Source organism: Camarhynchus parvulus, chromosome 1A, assembly GCF_901933205.1.
Source record: "Camarhynchus parvulus chromosome 1A, STF_HiC, whole genome shotgun sequence".
NCBI classification, from domain to species: domain Eukaryota; kingdom Metazoa; phylum Chordata; class Aves; order Passeriformes; family Thraupidae; genus Camarhynchus; species Camarhynchus parvulus.
Genome location: NC_044586.1, coordinates 58270693 through 58296571, shown reverse-complemented (window position 1 = coordinate 58296571; position 25879 = coordinate 58270693). Strand labels below are relative to the sequence as shown.

At 36.0% G+C, this 25879-nt stretch overlaps 1 protein-coding gene across 1 annotated transcript in view; it reads right to left on the bottom strand.

Annotated features, from left to right (window-relative positions):
* The window catches only part of CCDC146 (coiled-coil domain containing 146), a 57758-nt gene that overhangs the window by 10134 nt on the left and 21745 nt on the right, over positions 1 to 25879 (bottom strand). Inside the window, exons 3-13 of the mRNA XM_030960842.1 lie at positions 24455 to 24537; positions 20050 to 20256; positions 12366 to 12423; positions 10997 to 11070; positions 9733 to 9960; positions 8653 to 8839; positions 5227 to 5322; positions 4031 to 4201; positions 3288 to 3376; positions 3007 to 3171; positions 454 to 672 (exon numbers count right to left, since the gene is read on the bottom strand). Coding sequence (XP_030816702.1) covers positions 454 to 672; positions 3007 to 3171; positions 3288 to 3376; positions 4031 to 4201; positions 5227 to 5322; positions 8653 to 8839; positions 9733 to 9960; positions 10997 to 11070; positions 12366 to 12423; positions 20050 to 20256; positions 24455 to 24537 — 1577 coding nt within the window. The remainder of the gene's footprint in view (positions 1 to 453; positions 673 to 3006; positions 3172 to 3287; positions 3377 to 4030; positions 4202 to 5226; positions 5323 to 8652; positions 8840 to 9732; positions 9961 to 10996; positions 11071 to 12365; positions 12424 to 20049; positions 20257 to 24454; positions 24538 to 25879) is intronic.

The following is a 25879-nucleotide window of genomic DNA, read 5'->3' as shown; positions in this document are numbered from 1 at the left end:
AAGTAACATAATAATTGCAATGTGAAAATCAGAAATCAAACCCTTGGAAAGGTGACTCTTGTCTCTCACATAATTTTTAACGTCTTCTGGCCTTCTACAGCATTTAAAACTGGTTTAAGATTAGAGAGATATAGATAATCTGCATTTTGAAGATGCCATAACTGTGCACAATGCACAAACAGAGCAGGTGGCCACAAGCCTCAAGGCATTCAGTAGCCAAGATAACATATTTTTTGAATAAAAGTTCTGAAGCATGACCATGATCACCAGTGGAGAAACATCTACATAATGCAAAGCAGCACTAGCAGTGCAGGGAGGGGGACTGCTCAGCAAAACATTGCAGTGCCACAGACCTTTAGCAATCCTAATGAGGAGTGCTCATAAGCTAAAAAGTATTGTTGCTTCATGAATGTCAAAATTAAGCACTACCTTAGATCAAATTTACAAATGTACCTCTCATCTCGTTGCTCAATAACCCTTTCATAATTTTTGCGTAGCTGTGAAATTTCCTTTTCCATGTGTGTGGCTGCAGCAGTAAGTCTGTCAACATGCAAATATTTTTCCTTTTCTTTATTCTCTAGCATCTCTTGTTCAACTTTGACATAATCTTTTTGGATGAAATCTTTCATTCTCTCATTCTTTTTAATCTTCAGATAGTTCTCCTGCAATTTTCTTTAATGTAACAGAAATGTGGGAATATTTTTAGTTCTTTCAATTTGAAACCAATTTCAGCAATTAAAAGCAGAGCTTAAATGTATTTCTGAAGCCCACAAGGGCTCCTCTATGTCTCTGATTCACAGAAGCTTTACACGAGGAAGAAAGACAATCTGAGAGCATGTTTTTTTGCAAGTTCTTTCCAGCTTAAAAAGAACTGGATTCTGGCACAAGAAAAATGCTATGCAGGGAGCATTGCACTACAGCTTTTTTATTCTGTACTAGGTAGCCCAAGTAGCCATAAAAAATAAAGTTTAAGAGCATATACATAAACTGTGATGAAAAGTCTTATTGTGTCGAAATCCTGCCATTCTATTTAAAAAACAATATTTAAATTATTTTGTGGTTGCAACTCAAAGTTCTTCAAAGCTATTGTTTATAAAACAGTGTGTCACAACATTAACACAAGAAAGAAAATTATTAGATTGCCCATTATTATTTCATCTGCCCACTTGACAGATGGAAAAAGAAACCAAAACATAGTGGGAGGTTAGTGACCAGATCACATAAAAATAAAGAACAGATATTATTTCCAGCATCCTTTTTGATCACTGGATGGTGGCCCCTCATTTAAAAGACAGATTCTTGTCACTAAATTGAGTATTTATTATCTCACAGCACAGAATTCAGAGTTATTGCATTTGATCTGTGGTACCACTTCTGGATCAAGACACGACTTTTATCTACACTATGAAGATATTCATGTCAACATGCAAAAGAGGTAGTGAAAGGAGAAGCAAAGTCTCCTGCTAAAACACAGACCTGCAGATGAAATATCCTTCCCTCATGGGCTCCATCATTAAATTGTTGATGTGCTGTATACAGAGCAGGGAGCTGCTTTCTTTCATTTCCCCCACATGTATAACACTTTGAGTACCACAGGGTATTACTGAATTCAATTAAATATGTGTAAGTCAAGTTTCAGACTGAAAGTATAACAGAATTGTGGAAATGCAATGTGTTTTAAATATTTTCTGAAAATTTCTTGCCTTACTTGGACTGATACTCTGTCCTCCAAATTGCATAGGTTGCAGTGAAGTCAGTGGTACTGATACTAAAGTCTATTACTGGGATTTAAAATATTTTTCATAGGCAAGAGAGTTACTGAAAATTCAATACCTCTGACCAGTTTTAAATCTAGTTTTGCAGAGCCCAAAATATCTGTTGGATCTGTACTGAGTAGGGACATAAATTATAATATTTATATACTTCTGATATCTGTACAAAATTTATGTCTTATTAGCCTCTTTTCCCCCTTCTTTCATCAACTGGGAAGGCCTCAAAATTCTTACCAAAAAATGTCAGCTTGTACATCTTGACAAAATTGCTTCAATCACTGAAGTTCTACCTCTTTTTTAGCTATCTCTAGCATGACTTTGAAACCAAACTACTAGGAGATTCACAAAAAATATCTAGTGTGTTGTTTTTCTGATTTAACAATTTTTTGGCACCAAATAATGAAGTTTTTGGAAAATCATGTTATTTTTAACTACTCAATTTTGGTTTTCCTGTTTTGCTTACACAGTTGGCTATTCACTTTCTCCCTCTTTGCCCAAGGACAGAATTCCAAGACATTGTAATTCTGTCTATATTGCAGAATTTCATCACTAGGATGACAAAAATATGGCAAAAAGATATCCTCTCTAAATAATGGTCTAGGAAAAAAGAGAGTCACAAGTATCAGCTATTCTGCCTCATTATCTTTGCTGTGAATGTAACCTTTCATTCTAAGTTTTTTCGAAATTGAAACCACACTTTATCTGAAATAAATGTTATGTAATAAACTTCAGTGTGAGTTTGAACCAAAATCCCCAATTTGATCTAATTTTATAATTAGACAGCCATATTCCTAGCTAGTGACTCATTTAATAGTCCCATGCACCACTTCATTAGGGAATCATCTGTGTCAGACCTCTTTTTCTCTAAGGACAGCAGATCTGAGTGCAATGGTGATGCTCACACTGAACGAAACAGCACGATAATGCAAAAGCTGAGATCCAAGAACTCTGATATAAAGGATGAGAAATGAGAGAGTAGCCAGACAAACTTCAAAACAACTTTCTGACAAGCATTGATGCCCAAGCTAGTTGTGGAGTGTTAGTGGGATAAGAAATTGGAACCGATTATGGAGGAGTGTTTCTAAATGCCTTTGTTTTAATCAGATTTAAAAAGTCAGGATAATACCTATCAAGGATGAAATGGACATAATTGAAGATGGAATAGATTCCCTCCTAAGATTTTTTCCAGTCTTAAATTTCTATAATTGTGAACTACAGTGTACTTTAAACTCACCTTTCTCTGGTCATAACAGCATGTCTTAAATTTTCTATATTATTTTCTAGCAATTTTACCCGGTTTTCACCTTCTTTTGCTTTCCACTGAGCAATACGCATCAAATCTATAGATTTGTCCTTTTCAATTTGCATAAGATCACACATCTTAGTAACTCCTTGGAGTCTGAAGAAATGAGATATGTGAAAGAAATAATTATTAGCATTTTATGTCTGCATTACTTGGATAAAATTTGCTTTAGAAGACTTTTTTGAAATAATGTATTGTTATTATTTTCTTACTCTTTTTCGTTTTCTTTTTTCATCTTTTTGCAGATGATTAGTTCACTATCCATTCTTTTTAGTTCTTTAACAAGACTTTGGAGTTGAATCTGAAATTTAAATAAAATTTAGTAAGCACTTTAGATATACTAAAGAAATGTCTTCAGTGAAATTACCCAGAACAACTCTTAGATGAGAAAAAGACAGTGAGAGGACATTATTGTAAGAACTTTTTCTTATTATAATGGAAGGTTTTTATTACAACAACATAAAAAAGCACAGTTTTTCCATTTATATTAAGCTTACAATTACTATTAGTAATGTAGATAATTTGATGCTGCATCTTAAATGCTTGATTCACTCTATCTGGAGTTCCACTCTTTCTACTGATCAGCCTGTCAAGTCCATCATTATATAATTATATAGCATATGAAACACTGAAATTGTATCTTTACAAATAAAATTTCTTTCTTACTCAATTCTGACTTTTAAGCAGTTACTGATGTTTGGGCAGAATTGCATTCTGTTAAGTTTCTGGATCTTTTGATTCCAGTTGTGTTCAGTCCTCAATAGCCTGGACCATCAATCTTAAATGGAGAGGCCTTTTCTCACCTCCCACTGGTATTGAGAGGTTTTTTTAAGAGTTTTTTAATGAGAGTATTGAGAGTTTCCAGTGTTCTGGTGGAACTCCCCTCACTAGTAATTTAACTTCTCCCTATATCAGCTGGTATTTTGAACAATCTTCCAAATATATCATTTTTTACCTTGGCTTTCTGAATATCCCTGCATTTCAGTTGCTTCTCATCAGCTCGGAGCAAAGTCAGACGTGTAAGTGTGGATAACTCATTTCTGCATTTTTCCTGCTCTTTGAAAAGCAAGCGTTCTGCAGCAATGCATTCTTCTAACACGTGGGCATCTCTTTCTGATATCATTTCCTAGAGAAGATTAAATTTAAATCCCAATGCAACAATGTATCAGTGTTGGCAAACCCAAAGCTGGAAATACTTTGGGTTTATCTGCAATGTAAACAAATATACAGACTACATAGATTTAAAACCATAATTAATTATTGCTTTAAAACACCATGCACAATCCCTATAATAACATTTCAGAATATATTATCACCTACGAGCATTTCTGTTCCTCAGTGTGACATCTCTCAGCTATTGTCCATTGGACAGAATGGATATTTATAGCTGTATAATCTTTAGGGAAGTTCAGTGCCATGTTTCAGGAGGAGGTGATGGAAGCTCCCCAGGCTCCACTGACTGCGTGCCTGTCTGTGGCACACAAGGTACATATCCCAAAACACGCCAGGTAGGTACTGGAAGGCACATGCATCCAAATACAAGCAGATCCCCACTTGATAATGTTAATGAATTCAAACAAAGCACAGAAAGAAAATGGATATAAGAGAGAGAAGACAAGGAGGTTTGACCTTGGAGGTAGCAAGGAAGTATGTCTGAAATAGATTGCTTCTTATAAGGTCATTTATGTAGTGGCAAGTACTGGTGCTCTTGTAACACAGGATCTGCATTGCCACACTCAGTATGGCTGTGCTGCATACAGGCAGGCATCCACAAATGACAGAACTGTGAAGATTAAAAATCTTAATGTACAAATGCTGCATTTTTATTGTTGCAACAAGACACGGTTTCATATCCAAAGGAAATGTACAACAATATATTTCTAACTGCAGTGTCATCAACAACATTTAGAAAGACTTAAAATAGAAAGAAGATTTGCTTTCTGCCTTCTATTATATGGTCAGTAACACAAAAAATGTTTTTAAAAATGAAAGACAAGTGGTCTTTAAAACTGAAGAAATACTATTGCATTTTCTCACCAGAAAGCTGCAGCTAGAAACTCCATTATATTTTTTCTTCAAACAGCCCCTTTATTCTCATGATAGAAAACCAACTGTCAAAATGAAAAAATATGAGAAAGCAGAATTCAGCACCTGTTCAGCTAAATCTCTCTTGATCGTTTCAATCTCCTCCTGCAGTTCTTGCCGTCTTTCTGATAATGCTGCATTGTTCTTTGCGTTAATTTCTGCCTACAAAATGAACCAAGGACATAGTGATGCAAAGAAAAAATGATGAAAATTTAAACTGCTGATACTGTGTTAGAAGTAGCTACACAAATTAAGAAATTAAATTTCTCTCTTATAATTGCTAGTACAAGAATACTTAATTGAGTAGAGTTCCTCAGCAACTTACTGAAGTTTCTCAAATTTTTCTTTCAAGAACTATGAACACTAAACTTCATGGAAATTTAGAAGGTTTATGGTTTTCAGCTACTAAATTGTCATTAAAAATAAATAAACACAGAGACAATATATAAAAATATAATCTAAATTACCAGAGGATTTTCAGAGTGAAATTCTGAGCTTACTAAAGGGAACAAAGAGTTCACATCTACATAAAATGGATATCACATTTTTTTTCTTTTTATCACTACAGTAGGATTTTCATTAGACCCTAGAAAGTCAAATCTAATAACACAAACATTGATGTATTATTTTTTCATGTACATTATGGTAAAATTCTATTCTAATCTATTCAATCAGTTTTTAACACCATTCTAATGCATTCAATCAGATTTTAACACTAAGTATGTGAAGGAATGCATTAAAAACACTACCTTTGATTAAAATATATCTGATCAATCTCACTACAACTACTTACATGATATAACTTGTAAGACAAAAAGCTGTACTAGCCTCACTGTAATTAACTTCACTTAAAAAATTCTTTATGGTTATAAGAAAGCAAGAAAAAAATGCATCAGGTTAACTATGATGGAATATATTGCCTCTGTGTAATTGATGGGGACAAACAATTTAGCAGGAACTGCTCTGATTGGAAAAGGGATATTAATTTTAAAATAAAAGAGGGAGGATTAGATATAAGGATGAATTTTGTTCAACAAGGGTGGTGAAACACTGGCCCGGGTTTCCCAGAGAGGTGGCCCTTTCTCTGGAAACATTCAAAGCCAGGTTGGACTGAAGTCTGACTAATCTGATCTAGATGAAGGTGTCCCTGCCTACTCCAGGGGTCTGGATCAAATAACCTTTAAATGTCCATTCCAATCCAAATGATTTTAATTTCAAATCTGTAATTCACATGGATGGGAAAAAATTGCATTTAACAACATACCTGGAAGATATTCAAAGATAATACACACAACCCTGTGATATCTTGCTCAGATCTCAACCAGATGTTAGAGTTCACTATAAATCAATACTGAGAGGTAGATGTTTTGCACTTGTTATTTTCATTTCTGTGATAGTATTGTAAAATTAAATTCTGTTCACTTCCATTATGGCAAAGGGAAACAAGAGACACAGTACAGGTCAAAGTACAGGTCAAAGTGTGGGGTTACTTAAGATTCAGCTGCCAGCTCTGAGATTTGATTTAAGTTTACTAGAATGTCAGTAAAGCCTGTCCTAAGAAAGTGACTTTCAGTCTTGTGCTGGGATCAAAAATAACTTTTCTGTGGAGCATATATTAGTTACCACTTCTGCTGTGTAAAAATAAAAAGCTCATATAAACATCTTTAATCTATTAAGGTCCTCTGTTCACATAGGACAGGGCTAAACTTAAGACACCTTTGGCTGTCTCTGAGGTGGCCTGAGCAAAGAGAAGGCCCACATGGAGAGGAGCAGCAGCTCTGCCCCAGGCTGGAGGCAGCAGGACCAGCAGTTCTCTTTCACACATAATTTTGGTGTTTAGCAATAGCTGACCTTTCACAATGTACTAACGAGAAAAACACATTTGAAGGAAGTGTTCCTGTAATTTCCTTATTCTACAAACCAGTCATTCTGCATTTAGCATATGATTCAAAAGAAGAAATTTGGGGAACCACACTGATGTACTGCTGCTTCTGCAAACATATATTTATAAAACAATTAATTCTTGTGATTTTTTTCACTTTGAATCACAATGAATAAATGTCAATCTGGGGGTTTAAGTAGTTAAAGAAATTTTCTCTACTTAAAATACTGGTTTTTAATTTTTGCTAGATGTGCTCCCAAGTCTTACAAATTAAAATTGTCCCAATATAGCAAAAGCCAAGCAGAATCAAGTTGGCCACTTGACTCTTCCTTACTATAGTACTGTATTTCAATGCAGAGGAGCAATGATTTCACATTTGCTCTTCTAACAGAGCCAGGAAAGGAATCAGAGAAAACATGGAGCATGGGAGAATGGGCTCAAACAACTCTATTGCTGTGGCTACTTGCATTAGAGTAGTATCCTGCAGCTGCTGGTGTAAAATACTGATCAGAATTCCATTCCTGTCTCTCATGGCATTCCTTTTCCCTTACTCCCCATAATGATGCTTTTTGTAACACACCTACCAGGTCTTGTCCTTCCACAGGGCGAAGGAATTGGGCTAGGATGGTTTGGATCTCACCCCAGACTGTGAACTCTAACCACAGCTGCTGGTGAGTTATGGCATTTGATTTTAGCATTACATGTTTTTAAACAATTGTGGTTCTCCATCCAGGAACATTTCCTCAATGGGAACACATGCAAAAATACCAACTCCCAGATTCTCTTAGCTGATACTGAACAGAAACTCTTTAAGCATTAAGATCAAAGTCTGGAATATGAGTCAGCCCTTAAATCATTATTCAAGGAAATTCAATTCAAAACTTTGTTGTGTAGTTCTAGAGCTTTTCTCCCTTCTCCCAGGTGAGCTTATATTACTAGGTAATACACAAGTGAATTCAGGAGGAATTTCAAGGGAGACAAAAAAATATTGTTCAATAATGTTAAATTTTATCAAGTAATAATTGGAGTTGTTTAAATAGCAAAGCTAAGTATATATGAGATTTGATATGTATAGCTATTTTTTAAGACTTTACAGTTATGTAAGACTCTTTTCTGCCCTGAATTGCTTAGAAGGACCAAGAAAAATTTGAAGGACAGTGTCAAGGTAGGAAACATCAAGTGCTGTGAAAAAACATTCACCTGACTAAACAAGATTAATATTTTATGACTCAGAATTTAGACTGAGCAAGGAGCAAGTATAGGAGAAAATATATATAGGAAAGAGAGAATGGAAGAACCAGTGATGAGAGAAAGAAAATATAAAAAAAGTAAATTTTTAAGAAATAATTGGAAGCAGAAAAGAAAGAAAATGCTTTGAATACACAAGCAGAATAGCACTTCCCTTTATGATAGTCAAAAGACTGAATAAAACAGAAAAGAGTAATGCATTATTGAAAGAGGAATGGGTGAAATACTAAAGCAAGGAGGAAATGAGGAAGATGAAATAATGGTCTTCCCCCCTTTTCCCTTGTAGGACTGTCAAGAGGTTTCATAGAAATATTTCTTACGAGAAAATTTACAATCTTTATGATCAACACATTCATACAAACCTCCGATTTGAGTCTTTTATGTGTTGCCTTATCTGCTTCCAAGGAATCCCAAATGCTTTTCAGTTGTAACTCTATCTTTTTTAAACTTTTCAGTTCTTTATCTTTCTTTGTTTGATGGTGACTGAGAATATCTTGTTGATTTTTGTTCTCCGAGACACATTTATCTAAATTATTTTCCAGAATTTGTCTATATAGATAGACACAGAATTTTAGAAACAGGTAACTTAATCAAGACATTTGTGTAAACAGGCACAACTATTTTAATGGTTTTGAGTACTTCATTACTATGGCTCAGCAAGACAAACTTGTAAACTACATACAAAAATTACCTTAAAAGGTAGCATTTTTATAACTATGATCAATTATGTCAGTGAGGTCCCACAGTCTGTTCTAAATATGCTAAAAATGTCACTGAATCTAATACATATAGGAAGAAGAAAACATTTTTTAGTATAAGAGAACATTTCAAAGTAAGATGCCATGGGCCTTCAATACAAAGCTTGAAAAGCAAAAACATTGTTGCTGAGTATAAGGCCAGAATTGCAACTACACATCTCCCTCTGCAAAGGAGGAATCATTGGAAGCTTGCCTTCAACCTAACAGTTTATTTTACTTTACCAAGTAAATATAAAATTATAATTGAAGGGAAGACCATTGACCAATCCCCACTGAAATTCAGGACTACACGAGAGAAAACATCTATGAGCCTCATTTGAAAATGAAAATACTGAAATACTTTATTCTTCTTCAAAATACTTTCAGTGGGTTACACAGGAAAGAAAATGTGGGCACTAAAGAGAGGATCTCTCCAAAATATTTCACTTTTAAGAGTAAAATCTCATAGGATTTTATCAAATGCTGATGCTTTTTGATGTTCTTCTTCAAGCCAGATCCTAAATTCTGTATTCCAAATTTTTATATAAATATTTCGGAAGTGAAAACCAAGCCTGATCATTTATAATTTGCACGGGTTGCAGCATAAAACTTGAAAATAGAAGTAACGGCAGAAAAAAAGAAATAAACTTTTGAGAATAGAGAATCATTCACTCTTTCCATATGGCTCATGTCTCTTACTCTAACCTGTCTGATAGGATGGCAAATTCCTTCTCTGCATTAATTTCTAGTAATTTTGTCAAATTATTGCATTGTCGTTCATTCTTTTGTATTAAAGTTTGTCTCTCATCCATTTCCTTCATTACATCTTTTTTTTCTTGCAAAATCTCTTCAGTCCTTTTTTCAGTGGCTTTCAGGGTGCCATTCAATTCTTCTATTTGGTCATTAAGGGCTTCATTCTGCTTCTCTGCATCACTGTGGATATATTTTAACAAAGCAGTTAGGGTTAAATTTTCCACGTGCATATTCAAAAGACAAAATGCAAGTTGCCGGGTTTGTGGACATACAAAAGAATTTCACAATAATATATGTCAAATGTTTGAAATCAGACAGTGAGAACCTTCAAATCCCAATATAGTCCAACAACAAAACTGCAGATAGCCATGGGGCTATGGGACAGCTTAGCACCATGACAGTATTAAAAAGAGTTCAAGGAAATTGATCTCTGTCAACATTGTACATGGGTGTGACATTTCTAAACATTCTTCCTAAGAACTGGAAACTCTGATTAGTTTATTCTGTGATGTGACACAAATATACAGACTCATTTAAATATTTCATTAATAGCAATCTGCACAATGTAGGTTTTAGAAACTGCTTTAGAATTGATGTAACACTATAGGGCAAACTTCTTAAATTTATGATGGCAGAGTTGCATTAAGCAGAGTAGTGAGGAAAATGTAGAAGAAAACCATCATACAAGTTTTAAACCTGAGAAATTTAACAGTCAAACAGTTGATGTGTTATTACAGATAGGGACTGGAAGCAGGAGACAAACTTCAGTGTAACCCTGTGCATAGACAGGATAAAAACCTTCATTCATCTGGATGGCAATGGGACTGCTGGGATCTGTGCGTGACCTGGCTGAAACTGCACAGAGTTAATTGGATTTTACACTTAGAGAAAACAGCACATCCCATGCTTCAGAGGAAAAGAACCCCAGCTTCATGAGAGAGAGGGAGAAAAGGCTGGCTGCTGACTTGCATTTCCTCTGATGAAGTATTAGGACCTTACAGCAAAGCAGCTGTGACTCCACAGCTGGTACAGAAGGACTCAGGGAGAATGGGTTTGTAGCTCAGGCCACACTGTGAGCTGTGGAATTGTTAGTTTAAATGTTGATTCTAATTTTAATCAACAACCATCCTCAATCATTTCTATAACCAAGGGATGAGAAGAAGTCATAGATATATATATATATTCATGTATATAGAATTATTTGTTAAAGACATACATTTTTTTCTGTTTCAACTTCTCAGTTTCTTTTGCAAGTTGCTTTGGAACACCAAGGATCCTAACTAGCTCAGCCTAATAACAAAACAGAAAGGTTTGATTAATAGCTTCAAAAGCTGATGAGTTTTCACAGCAGTAATATGAATTTAAAACTGCCGTGAAAATCAGTAGGAAACATTTTTTAATTGTTTGAGTTTTTCCCAGAGAATTGTAGCCCCTACTTTTAAAACTAAACATTGACGTTTACAATTTAAGTGTATCTTCAAGACAAAAATTATGCTTGAATATTATTAATACATCTTATTATGCTATTTATACCATGGAAGGAAGTAGACCCCGATGTGTTTTTAATTCTCAGTGTAAATCTGTATTAACTGTAATCTGAGCAACCAAAAATAACACAACATAACTAAGATGTCTTTATAGAAACCACCTTTTAATCAAAATCATGACTCTTAGTATGTCCTACAGGAGCAATAAGGATATGGCACAGCAGCATGTTTCATGACTATTGGAAAATGGTCCAATATTTAATGTAATGGCACAATGAATTTGGAATGACAACACCCAGAAGATTCACTGCTCCTTTGGGCAAAACATGGACTCGTACACACACACATGCACACGTACTCACAGATACATAGGCACAATTAATTTTGTGTTACTTTTAAATAAGTATGCATCTCCTGAAGCTTTTTCCTTTCTTCCTCATCTGTTAATATCATCTTTTCTTTGGATGAAACAGCTTCTTTTATTGAATCAATTTCTGCTTTCCTCTGGATTACTTCTTTGCTGAGCTCATCACAACTTTCTTTCAACTGTTGAACTTTATCATTTCTCTTTAAAAATGAAGTAAAAGACCAGATTAATTGTATTTTCCCTTTTACATTTTGCAGGTTTCTGATAACACAGACTCACTAACATTGAATGATGATAACATTTTTATTGACAAGATATGAAATGTATTTTTTTTACCAGATGAGTGTTTCTTCCATCAATACTAACAGAATTTATTTCCAACAAAGCCACAAATATTCCTCAGGACTTATGACTACAAATGTATTTTTCATGTTCACATCCTAGAACCAAAAACCTCCAGCTACTTTTACATGCAGTATCTATTTGCTGAATACAGTAAACATTTCCTTGGGTAAAAAAAATTCCAAATCTTTTCTGAATCAGTTATTTAATAGTTATCGAAATTGAATGATCTAATATAGCCTACAGAATCTAGTTCTTTTAAAATATATTTTCTATATATTCTATTTAAAATAAACTCTAGAAATGCACACTGAGAAAATATTTTCAGTGATTTTTATATGTTAGTTGTCAGAACATAAAACGTTGCTTTTCTCATGTTTCATACTTGCCTTTTCTTTTGACATTCTTTCATATTCATCTTCCAGAAGCTTTTTTTCTTCTCTCAAACTACAGTAAAAATCAAAGCAGAACTAAATATATTAGTAATAGAATAATCATTGCTGTAATATAGTAAATGGTGAGAAAGTATGAAAGCCTATCCTGTGTTAGACTAAAACACATAGTGAATTAGCATGAAAGGTGCTCAGATTTAAAGCAAGTTTGCTGACTGATGACTGGGGGTCCTGAAGGACTGGGTATGTGCATATGGAGGTGCACACATCTTTTTCTACAGTGCACACATCTAAAAATTTCAACCTAATTTTTCTTAGAGTGACGACCTCCTGCAGGGGTGCATTCACGCCTCACTCACCCTTGCCTTTTACTAGTGGCACCCTGCATCCACAGTTCCTCCCAACCTCAGAAAACAAAATGTTAACAGAGAAATGTGACAAAAGGAAAGAGGACATGGGTAATAAATAGCCACAAAGACATCAAGTATCAAAGAAAGTGCAGCTGCTAGTGAGACATCTTCTTCTTCCTATAAATGTTTTCACATACAAATTTACTCTTCAGACAACTGTAACTGAAGCTCCTCAAATCTGGACTGGATCCTGTGGAAAAAAAAGTCCTGAAAAGTGGCAGGGGTTATAGGCTAAGCCAAATGAGTATGGTAGAAAAGTAAATTGAATAGCCACAGTCATCTTAACCTATATCCAAAACTAAATTGCAATTTAATTTCAGGCAACAATCGGGACAGATGCTAAAGTGAAGAAGGAAGAAAGGAAAAAACGGGGAAGCTCTCAAATCTTATGGGTGTTTAGGAACACTGCCCTGAGAAAGATGAAGGAATGGTTATAAAAAGGGAGCTCAGCCAACAAGTTTGTTGGATTTACCATAGGGAGCTTCTTGGTAGCAGGTAGGTAAATACTGCCAAATACAAAAACTGATCCCTTCTGAAGGTGCATCCCCACAGTTGTGCATCTACAGTAGGTAAATGGGCTGCAGCAGTCTGTGTGCCATCACAACCAAACAACTTCACTGAGTCCACTGTTCCCGGTATAGCAGAGAATCAACTTCAGTGCTTCAATTTATAACTCCAGTAAGAGGATGTGCTGGTCAATTTTGTTGAGACACATGGCAGTCTGGTAGAATAAATAACTATTTAAATTAGGGAAGAATTAAGAGAAAGAGACAAACTTCCATAAAACAGTTGTGTCACTTGGAGTTATAACAATGGCAAGGGACTCCTGAGCATGCCCACCCACCAAAAGCAGCTATTACAGTTACCTCATAATGTGGCTGATACAGAAAAGAGGCAGCTGATTGCTATTTCTTTTTTCCTTCTGAAACCTTCCAGCAGCAGTGCAAGACTTTGCATGGTGGTGGTGGTGGCTCAGGTTTTAGAAAGTGTGTGGTCACAGGAACAGAGATCAATCTCCCAGCAGCCAACCTCATGGAGGACCATCCCTAGGACCTTATGCTCAATCCTTTAGCAGGACTGATTTAAGATTCCCTCCTCCATGCCACCACTCCCACTCTCTCAATAAACTCTTTCTTAAATTTGAGTCCTCCATCAAAAGCAGTGAAGCTTATACCTGGAAGCCTCAGGAAGCATATTTCTAGTTAAGGAAAGGAAATAGTGAAAAAAAGAGAACTGGGTTGGTGGTGTTGCAATATAAACAGAACAAAAAACCAACATTTCTCCCACGAATAAGAAGCTCTGGCTCAGATGAAGAGCAAAGAGAAAATAGACACAGGGTAGATGTTGTTGATATACAGCATGTATGATATTTGTATGGGCAGACAACAAGTATGCCTCTACAGGGACTGGTAAAGACTAAAAACTAATTTGAAAGCCAGCATTTGAACAGCCACAGAGTGAACTAGTTTGCAAAACAAAATCTGTTAAAGAAAAAGGTTGAATTTAAATCAACCTTCCTCCAAAACTGATACATTTAATTTTAAAAAATTCCAAAATTCCAAAATCATATTCCAAACCCATTTTGGCAGTACTTCTAATTGAACTCCTTGGGACTGGCATAATCACACTAAGGATAATGAATGCCCACTTTGCACAAATATCCATAACTGTTTGACTGTCACAAAATATTATTAAATAAGTCCTGTGCAAAATGATTAAAGAGGTACTGCAGGGCTTGTGGTTAGTCCGTGCTGTGCCCTCTTTCATATCATGCTGGACGATCAAAAGAGCAATACCAAAGATCAGGAGGGAGAGCAAAGCTGACACTGTTTTCTTTTGTCACATTCCTCACTCATGAGGACAGATTCGTGTGGAAGCATTCCAGTTTCATAACAAAGACTTTTCCATCCAGCAAAAGTAAAGTGATTTGAACACTTGATTTTCTGTGACATAAACAAAGGCAATGGTGAATGACAAGGGCCAAGTTCCCTAAATAGCTGGCAGACCAATTACTTCCACACAAAAACCTGTGGAAGTGTGAAAAGAAAAAATGGGTAAAAAGAAATAAGTTAACTCTCTCCCTTTTGAGCAATAAGTTTGATCTAGCTGCCCATAGCCAGAAGCCAGGCAGCCCTATGCTAGCATCCTTACTTCAGGGCTTCCTTACTGTAAGGGATAAAAACTGGGACCTCCAAAGGGCAGGCCATCTCACTTTCCAGGTGACTGTTTTAGGATGACAAAAATTACCAGTTGAAGATAATATATATATCTCTCTGTGGACTCTAAAGGGGAGGCAGGATGATTAACACACATTTAGGAATCAAATAAGATTCTTCCAATAATTGGAGTTTAGTCTCTGATTTAACAAATAAACATAGATGCTTAATTTACGAAAAGCATAGAAATTCTGGTTTTTCCATTTAGCAATTGAACTTTATAATCTTTGTTATATGGATATCAACCTCATGACTGTTTTACTTAGACATCAATTGCAACAAACAAAACAGCTGCAATTGGCATTAGGCATTTAAATTTCCCATTATTTTATAGCCCTTCCTTGATGGATGTATTTTTCAACATCATGTGGATTTTATTATTACCATTGTTATACCTCTAACAATACACACAATGGAAAGAAGATAAAACACTTAAGTTTGGGCATTAATGTGTGCAAATGTTTCTAATTTCTTATTTTCATGGAGCCTGATAACAGTACTGTACATGAAAAGCTGTCAGAGGTGCAGTTGTAATGAGTTAAAAAAAGGCAGTTGGAAAATTGGGTCATTAATAAAAATACATTCCAGATTTTTCCCTGAGAGACATTTACAGCTGCAAGCTGACACAGAAATAAAAAATTAAGAAGGAGAGATTAAGAAATGTAGGGGTAGTTGTCAACAGAAGTCCATTTCACTTCCTCAGCTCACAGAATAACCACAACACTGTTAGCATTAGAAGTCCCATCATGGAAGAAAGTGAACTCCTTCAGCTGCTGTCTCTCAGAGCTGGGATTGCCTGGAAATCCATAGAAAGTGTTTGGCACCTCTCAACTATAATCCAGTGACCACAGGTAGAAGTTGTCACAGCTGACAAGCTGCCAGCATGAGCTTCCTGTAAGGCTATGAGCTGTAATTAATTTGTAGGTACCAGAAAATGCAGTCACAAGACCAGCTGATATCTTCAGCTGTGGTGCTATTTATTTTACTTATGGCCTGTAATTCTTTACTAGAGAAGCTATGGATAACAGCTTAACTTTTCTCTTTCTAATTATTGAGTGACTAATACAGAAATAATTACAAGTGTTGAAATAGTTTTCCTTTTTGCAATGCTTCTACAAGGACAAAATCAGTTTTGCAACCCTGACTTGCATGCAGTTGCAGAGTTCTTCAGTGAGGAGCTGTTTTGTTACCTGAACAAATCACTGTAAGAGCTGGAGATTGGACCTAGGTTTTCAAATAAAATTGTTTTCAAGTTTCAGGCACCTTTAATCTCACAAACTCTCGTTATAGATAAATTTAGTACAAATTAATTGCTTAAGTTTAAATGAAGTGTTTAGATGATAGATTTAGATTTAGTATTTATCATTTCTCAGCAATAAACAATTGTTGATACCATTGTGTAATAAAGAAAACCAGTTCTTCTTTATTTTGTCTCAAATCAGAACTCCAAGACTCACATGAACATTAAAGTGAAATGTCTCCTTAAGCCAGAACAAATCCTCGCTGATCACACTGATTCTTTCCTTCTTGTTCCACTAATTTGATTTTTTTGATCTATATTCCTACTTTCTGAGGCTTCTTATCAATTATATGAAGACATTTCATGGCTCTGAGAGCAATTTTAGCAGAACTGAGTGGAGATGACCCTTCTTCCCTCTACTTCATTACCCTTGCCAAGTACTTTTTGAGCGGAAGAATACTCCCAGAGTCAGCTCTGACTTTGGGATGGTGGCCCAAGCCTTATAAGCTCAGTAAAATCTTTCCAACCCTTGTTCATCCCCTGAGCTCTCAGGCAGACACACCAGCAATGACCCCAGTACATCCACACGGCAGAACAGGCCACAGACTGGGAGAGGAGGCACATACCTACAGTGGGAACACACCCCAAACATGCAGTCACCCTCAGGGTGACTTCCCTGACAGCTGAAGTGTGTCAAGAAATACACTGAACACCTCATGTATGTATTGAAATGATGAAAAAAGTCACAAAATTCCCGAAAACCTGATGATACTTCAATGCAGAAATTGAATTTATTCTGGGAATGCTGACTATTCATTTGAACTACAAAGAATTAAGACAGAAAGTGAAATATCATCTTCAGCTGTTCAGAAAGGTCTGGAAAAAATTGTTTACAGAGGCAAGCAAATAGGAAATTAAATAGGGATAGAAGAGTATGGAATATTAAGAGACCTTGAGACTTTTGTTAATGTTATGGCATATCTGTATGACTCCTTGAGTATGAAACATTGTCATTGTCAGATTTAAATCCGAGTTCAAAAAAGGGGCTAAGTACACTCAGATACCAGAGAAAGTGAATTAAGGCAGGGAATAAAGTCATCAGAGATAAGAGGGATGCTTCAGAGAAATAAAGGTTTTCAGAAACAGGGGAACAGAGATCTGCAGAACCAGGGAAACAAGATCAGATTTCTCACTTTCAGCTCAGCACTAGGTCGGAGTAGACATTCTAAAAAAACCATAAAGCAATAGATAAGAGACACAGATAAACCCTTCAAAACCTTTCTCCCTCCATGCTCCCTGCCTGCTATACATGCAAAAGTAAATAAACAACATGTTTGTTTTCAGACTGAACAGCCATTAGTCATAATTCCCAAAGAGAAATTTACTGGTAAGTGCCAAGCACAGCTGGGACTGTATTAACACAGTTGGACAACAAGGGAAACTGTGTTCCAGAGAGATCAAGGGCCAAGAGAGGTTGGGCCATGACTTTTTATCCTGAGAAATTAAGAAAACCAAACAGCAAGCTAACAGCAAACTTCTAATATTTTTGATGCAGCTTCCCTCCCCTCTGTGACATTGTCCATGCACCAGATATTTCAGAAAACATTGCTTTACTCTTTGGATTAAACCAGCAAGCATATGGATCTTCATTTTGCATCAGCTTTACCATTAGATCACCTGCTACTCACAACTCTATTCTGGACATTCACTTTCACTGTCTGTCACAGGCACCAAACTCATCCCTTCATTACAAACATGTATTCACACAAATAATCTGGTTTTCTTCATAGTCCACTTCTCATTTCTTCACTACATTCACTCACCCATTCTTCACACATGTTGTGCGAGTCCTGTTTGTTCTAGACTAGTCCAACTCAAAATCAGTATAATTTCTTGAATATTTCTGGAAATTCTCTCCCAGTAAGCAAATCCACATATAACCAAGGCACATCCACAACACACATAAGACCCAATGCTACCATCAGGCATGAAACAGATTCCAAACAGGGAACAATTAAATAATCTGTAGCTCCAGAGTTTGAAAAATTGACAAATTAAAAGGGCAAGGTGTTGTACAAAAGAGATCTATCAAACCATTCTGCAGCAGTGAATCAGATGCTCATTGTCTCATCCATTACAAGAACTGCAGGGCACTCAATGAAGCTGTAGGGGTCAGGTTAAAAAAGTAAGGAGGTGGCAGTTCTTACGTAGTAAATCTGTGGAACGCTTTGCCCAGCGTGTTGCAATGTCAGAAGTTTGTTCTGGAGGAGACAGGAGAAGTTCAAAGGACTAGGGGTCAGCTGAGGATTCCCAAACACAGAGGACTGTATTTGGCTCATGAAATCCCCACATCATGAGAGGCTGGAGCTGCACTTTTGGTTTCTATTAGATAATGCACCTCACAGACCTCTGGTCAGACTGTACAGCTGGATTTGATCCTGGGCAATACATAAGACATAAGTTTCCTACTACAGTGAAGGAACATTTTTTACAGCACGACTAACCCAAAAAGCGGATTTTTAATCTGCAAGATGTTCAGTTCATATATAAAAATTAATCCAGTAAATGTGCAAGGATAATTGAAATAATGCCTACACTGCATTTTGTATAGAATAGAGTTCTCATTTTCACTGGAGGTAGAAAATAGAGAATGGGAAAATAGTACCTAAACATATAAGTCCTCATAATTTTTTTGGAAATTGATGCAAAATCAGAGAAAAATGTTCAAAAGATATGAGGACAAATGGTTAAAAAACATGATACTTCTGAAGAACTAATTTCTGGACTGCTTGGAAATTGCAATAAATTCTGTATTTAATAATTATTTCAGGAAATTTCATGTTTCTTAGTTATCTCATAGCAAATAATTTTTTCCAGATGCTTTCCATGTTTCTTTCCCACTCCCAGTTTGTTTCTTCTCAAGTTTCTTTTTCTCTTAAGAGCAAATACTTGGCTCTAAAAAAGCAAAAGAAATGAAGAAAGAATTGCCAGCAAAACCTGCTCCATGCAGTGTGTACAGTGAAATCAGTGTTCCTGATTTCCTTGCAGAATAATAATCTTAACTTCTGAGAGGCTGACATTGTGTGCTTGCAGTTATATACACACCAATGACACTACAGCTGGATTGAAGATGGGTAAAAATAGCAAGTCCCCCACAAAATAAAAATCTGATTTCATCTGCCTCTGTATATATTCTTACAAATGCAGTATTTCTGCTTGTGATTTTAGTATAAAGTATGCAGATAATTGAAATGTATACAATACCAAAATAATTCTGGACTGTTGTCCTTATATAGAAATGTTAAGATTTCACTCCTTTCCCAGGAAATTTATCATTTTTCTGCCATTAGAATATACAAGTACTTCCCTTGGAACACCTGAATAGAAAAACTTGAACGCACCACGCTACTGATGTTAAAAATAGAATTGGGTCTATTTATGACATTGTTCCATAAAATCCAAGCCAACAGGTCTCTGAGACACTTTAAACATCTGTATTGAAGGTGTTCTAGACTAGAATTGCTCATGGGAATTCTCCCTACCTAAATATTGTTCATCCATTGCAGCAAATTTTAAACAGCATTTTAAAGAACCCCATCCATGTTCTAAATTTAAAACTATCTACAAATCTGACCATGGCAAATTTATTCATCATTGACATGTTCCTGTGACTGGGGAAAGTTTGTGGCAATCCACTTAACAGCCATCAAGAAATGTGTCCATGTAAAATGTAAAGGAGATTGATTTTTATTCTATTGATCATCTTTTCACATTATCTATGATAAAATTCGCAGCATTTGACCACTTTCACCTACCATTCTATCTTCAACCGATTTTCATGCACTCTTCCTTTAATAGCATTGTATTCACTTCGGCAGCTGAAAAGTTGTCTCCTTATTTGGGAAGCTTCACTGGGAGCTTCTTCAGGAAACTGTTCTGCTTTTTCCAGTTCACTTTGTTGTTCCAGCTCTGCACTCAGGCGTTCAGCTTCCTGCAACAGCTGGCTCTCAGATTCCTGTAAACTGCATTCAATAGACTAGTTTAGACCTAGTCAATGTGAAGCACAAGCTTTGTATTTATATTTCTTTACATATCTATAATATTTAATTGAAGGTTTGTAAAATGAGATGGAATTAAGATCTGTATAATCCCACCTGACCTCCTAGCTGACCCTGCCTTGGGCAGGAGGTTGGATCTCCTGAATCCTGTTCAAACCCAAATCATCCTATGATGCCATGAGAGCAGTGGAATCTGGTCTCAGAGGGGTTTTTCTGCATACCTACAGTTGGAGTGAGATTCATCTCATCTAATTTCAACCAGATGGCAGACTGTTACTTAGTCCAATTTATTTGTCTAACACTTCCTGAACAAAAATGAAGAGAGAGGGAATCCATTTTATCCTAAGAAGTGCCAAAGGCTTGATCTGATTAAGAGTGGAGACCTATAATAGTGAAGTATCCACCAGGACAAGGCCCAGTCTGGACTATATGACATCTTTAAGTTCTTAATAAACACCAGGACATCTACCCAGTGATGAATTACATCTTGCTACTGCTTTAGTGCCACTAAGACCTGAAATAACTCATGTAATGAAACAAAAGCTGGAAATACATTTGTGCACATCTGTGGAAGCTTATTAGAAGGCCTGTAGATCAATGATCTGCTTTGTATCACCAGACTAGCTCCACAGAAAGAACAAACTAACACCTGTCAGTGTCTGGAGACTGGTATTCATAATATACTTAAAAACTTGTGTGGTGATAGTTGAAAAACATCCTAAAGGCTATTAGTAAAATACATTGATTATTATGGAAAACTCTTAAAGGAACAACAGTATGAAAATTCATATACAATGCACTACACATAAACCTCTGATTTATGCTACAGAAATATTGTGTATGCCTCCTCAATATTACTATATTATGAGTTTTATATAATGGTCTAGTAAAATTAGTCACAAGTTATGTAGAAGAATGAACTCTATCACTTGTGTTTTACTAATTAAAAATATAGTGCAATATTTTTTTTTAAACAAAGGAACTTAGAATTTCCCATATTGAGAAACTCTAGACATAAATTTTGGCTCAAATTTGACATTTATGGCTTAAACAGAAAGAGAAATTACATATCATACCAAAGAATAGAGATGGTAAAAGGATGATAAAAATACAAAATATAAAACTGATGATATTGCACAAACATAGCTGAAATAATATTGCAGAAAAACTTTGATTCATGCAAGATTTCTCCCTAGATAACAACTTCCTGTTTCTAAACTAGAAAATAAGAAAACCACAGAATTCAAGAGAAAACAGTGTGCCTTCATCATGAACAAATAATTTCATGTGTTTACACATATATGTTAAGCAAAAAAACCCAGACTTATTGACACTGGATTCGATATGATTATTTAAATCTTTAAATCTAACAGAATGCATGCAGTTGTGTGAGAAAATATAATTGGTTGTAGTAATACAGAATTTCAAACACAATTCTCTCATAACATACACTTTACATAGAGTTACATAAACATGTAAGTGAATTCATAAAAACAAAATTCTGAGTATTTATTCTTTCAAGATAATAAAAAAAAGAAAAGCAGAAACAAGAATTGAGTGTTGAATCTAGATTTTGCTCCCTACAGCTACCAACAGTATTTTTTCATGTGTTGATTTGAATTTAATTGAAGACAATGAAGAAATAGCTGCACATCTACACAATGTACACATACAGAATCCCATGACTGCAAAAGTAAGTTTGTGCAGTCTGATGTGGCAGCTTTTGAATTTGTGGAATAATTAGTAATTTAGCAGAGGCTTAAGAAAATAAGAATCCCAATCTGCTAATGAATCTTTGTTATTATCTGAGTATTTTCCAGTTTGGGTTAACAGAATATTCATACTACGTTCCTAAATTGAGATAATATAAATAAATTCTACAATTAGGCCACATAATTGAGTGACTAAAAAGGTTTTCAGGGGCCAAATACAAGATCAGATACTTCAACTTTAGATGCAGCCTTACTACAAAGTGGATGGGTGAGACAGCACCACAATGGGATGACAGCCTGTTCTCAGCAAACATAAATTCAAACCACTTAAGACTTTACAGAAAACTATCTAAGATGTTATCTGCCAGGTGACATCTTTCAGCTGTTAGAACTGCCAAATTTTGCCAAACTGAAAGCAAGAAATAAATTTGCCACTAAACAGAGGACTGCACTTATAGCTCTGTGTACATTGGCAACAGCCTTGGAAATGACCTGCACACAGAGTAATTGCACTCATGATGTTAGACAAATTTGTATTGTATATCAGAGAGACCAGTTGTAATAGTTGGGAACAGCTGTCACAGGGAACTGTGCTGCTTAAGATATATAAGGCTTTCTCTTTGAGATTTTTATATGCTAAAAAAGGAAAGAAAAAACCACACAGAGCTTGAAAACCTCATCCTGTGTCATTTGTCTTAACATGGCATTGCAACAACACTAGGACAGGTGGGCATTAATTAGGAAAGGGATTGAATTCAACTGTAATATGTGAAAAAATAAGTTGTTGATCCAGAGAACTGTACAGCACATGTTAGAATGAAGAACTAACAATTAAAAAGCAGTATTGATCCTGTGAAGGGCTCTTTTCAGGAAGAGAATATACACACATACTGCACTTACAACCAGGACAATCCTTACAGCTGATGGAAAAGCAGACCCTTGCAGATGTCTGGATAAGGAGGAAGTCCCTATTTCTTTCTATAGAGTGTTAAGAGACCCTTGGTACCTTGTTCAGATAAGTATGTCTACCTGCTTAACATATGGACAATTGAATCCTAATTTTGATGCCTGAATCCCACTTTTGATGTCCTTAAAATATACTGGAAATCATGATGAGTTTTTTGTAATTGATTTCCCTTGCTGACTTTTAGCAGTAGGAGAAGTTTGTCTGTGAGAATTAGTGCTTGCTCACACATTGGTGCTCTGCTGTGACACACAACTACATCTAATACAGAATGGGACATCATGATCTCTGATCCAATTTCTTACAGAAGCATGGCCATTTCATACTCCTGTGAGAATGATGGAAAGAATGAGAGATGTAATCTACCATCTAACATTTTCATGCTTTTGGTGCATTCTGTTAAGGGTAGTTTTAAGTGTGACAGAAAGGACAGCTGAGTGCTGTTTACACTCAGGCACTATTCCACTTGTTAGACACACAAAGAGATTGCCTTTACATAATGTCCCATAAAAAAGAATACTCTATAAATACATAAAACACATAGGAATTTGTTTGTATTTTTCCAATGAAAGACTGTTTTCAAACTAACACTGGGTGAAAATCAACTAATTGGCAGCTACTGGTTTCTGCTTCAGCTCAGTGAACACCAATGTGGTAGAAACTCTCTCTATCAATTAATCCAAACACCACAAAATATGTTCAGATCTGAGCAGTTAGAAAAGTCTTCTTGTATTTTCTAGGAACCTGAACAACACTGAAGTGCTGTTTTTAACTCTGCTTCTCAGAAAGATTTGCTATCTATCTCAGTAACCTGAAATAAAGTCAGATGATGTTTCACAGAGTCAGAATCATCTCCCAACTCCCCATTTTATTAAGACAAAACCAGAAGACTCAGCTATCCTCAAGAATAACTGTTATCTAAGTATTTTGAGAACCCTTTTTCAAATTACTTTACATTACTTTGCAGTTGCTGCTATTCAGACTGCCAGGAGGCACCGAAATCCCAGCATCATCCAAATAAGCAGGTATAACCTGAATTAGTTTTAGGATACTTAAATTAGGCTTTAGCTTTAATGACAGAATTGCCATAAAGTTTTTAATTTGGACTCTCAGTGAAAGTGGGATAAAATATTGTTAATACAGTGGATATTATGGTATGCATTACAAGAATGTAACAAGAATATCATGATGCTGATTTTACTGATAATTACAGGTATGCTGTCTGTTACAGTCTGTACATCCATTCCCAGTATTATTATGTTTGTATTAGAAAGAAAGATGTGTTTCAAACAAGTATTTAAGTATCGCAAATTAACTTGAAAGTTCCTATTAAATAATAGTGGTTTTCAACCTTGTGTTTTGGCTTCCTTTCTATGAACTATAACTCTAAGAAAGCCTTAAATGATAATAAGGCTTCAGCATGAGCAGAAAGTACTTTAAAAACATAATGCTTTGGCTACTGAAAGTCTAAAAAGGAATATTATACCTTATCACAGCCTCATGCAGCAGGGTGTACTGTTCCTTCAGCTCAGCTACTCTGGTGTCTGTGATTTTTCCAGCAGAAAATAGCTATGGAAGGCAAACAGACAGTTATGAAATCTCCTAAGCACTAATACTTTCATTTTGCTGCAACTTTTTATAACTGTAATTGGCAGCCTTTCAGTTTATACAGACTTTGATAACATAACAAATTAAATACACCACCAAATCAAATAAACAGAGAAAAAATGCTTACTTTCATAAAAATTCAGGACATAAATATAAGAACATAAAGAATGTTTCTATCACAACTGCAGGGCTACCTGCACTGTACCATTTCTTCTTTGACTTTTTGTCTGTATTAATATTTCATGGTAATTCTGTCTTGACTTTGAACTCAGGCTCTAAGTAACTTCTTTTCATTGCTTAACTGGTTCAGCTTTGGTATAAACCCACTGGCCCACACAGGCAAAACTGAGGTTTAAAGTGTCTCTGCAGGCAATAGGGATGTAAAAAAACATAGGAGCTAGGCTAAAGCTGGATTACCCCCAGGCAACAGAACACATTACCTTACATGCCTGTGCAGATCTCCAGCAAACACCAAGATCAAACAGGTCTCTTAAACACCTCCAGAGACAGTGACTCAAACTCTTCCTTAAGCAGTCTGCTCCAACACTTGACCACACTTTCAGCGAAGAAATGTTTCCTAATATCCAATTTAAACCCCCCTGGTGCAACTTGAGGCCATTTCCTTCTGCTCTATCATTTGTTACCTGGGAGAAGACACTGATCTCATGGCTACACCTCCTTTCAGGTAGTGTAGAGAACAGTAAGTTCTGCTCTAAACCCCTTTTCTCCAGGCTGAACACCCTCAGCTCCCTTAGCCACACCTCATCAGACTTGTGCCCCAGACCCTTCCCCAGCTCTGGACTCTCTCCAGTCCCTCAATGCCCTTCTTGTAGTGAGGGGCTCAAAACTGGGCACGGGATTTGAGCTGTGGCCTCACCAGGGCTGAGTGCAGCAGGACAATCATTTTCCTGGTCCTGCTGGCCACACTATTCCTGGGTGATACTGCTTTAGAAAACCTTTCCTCCCCTCCTTTGGTCACAAGTAAGGAGAACCAGTTTAAATCCAATTAAAAAATGTAAGATGATCCACCTCTATAAAAGTCCACGGCTAGCCTTGTGGGTCAGCAGGTCAAACCTGCAACGCCTATGGGACCCTGTCAAGAAATGTGATTATGCAGAGATCTCCTGAAATAAGAAGTGAAATTACTACAGCTCCAAGAAAATACCAGCAGTTATAATTGAACCTTCAGAATATTCAGAGGAAACCATTTAGAACTAATCCTATGGCCAAGAAGCAGAATACACATCAATATGTCAAAGGAAGTATATATTTTCTTGATAACTGTTCAAGTTTTTTCAAGATC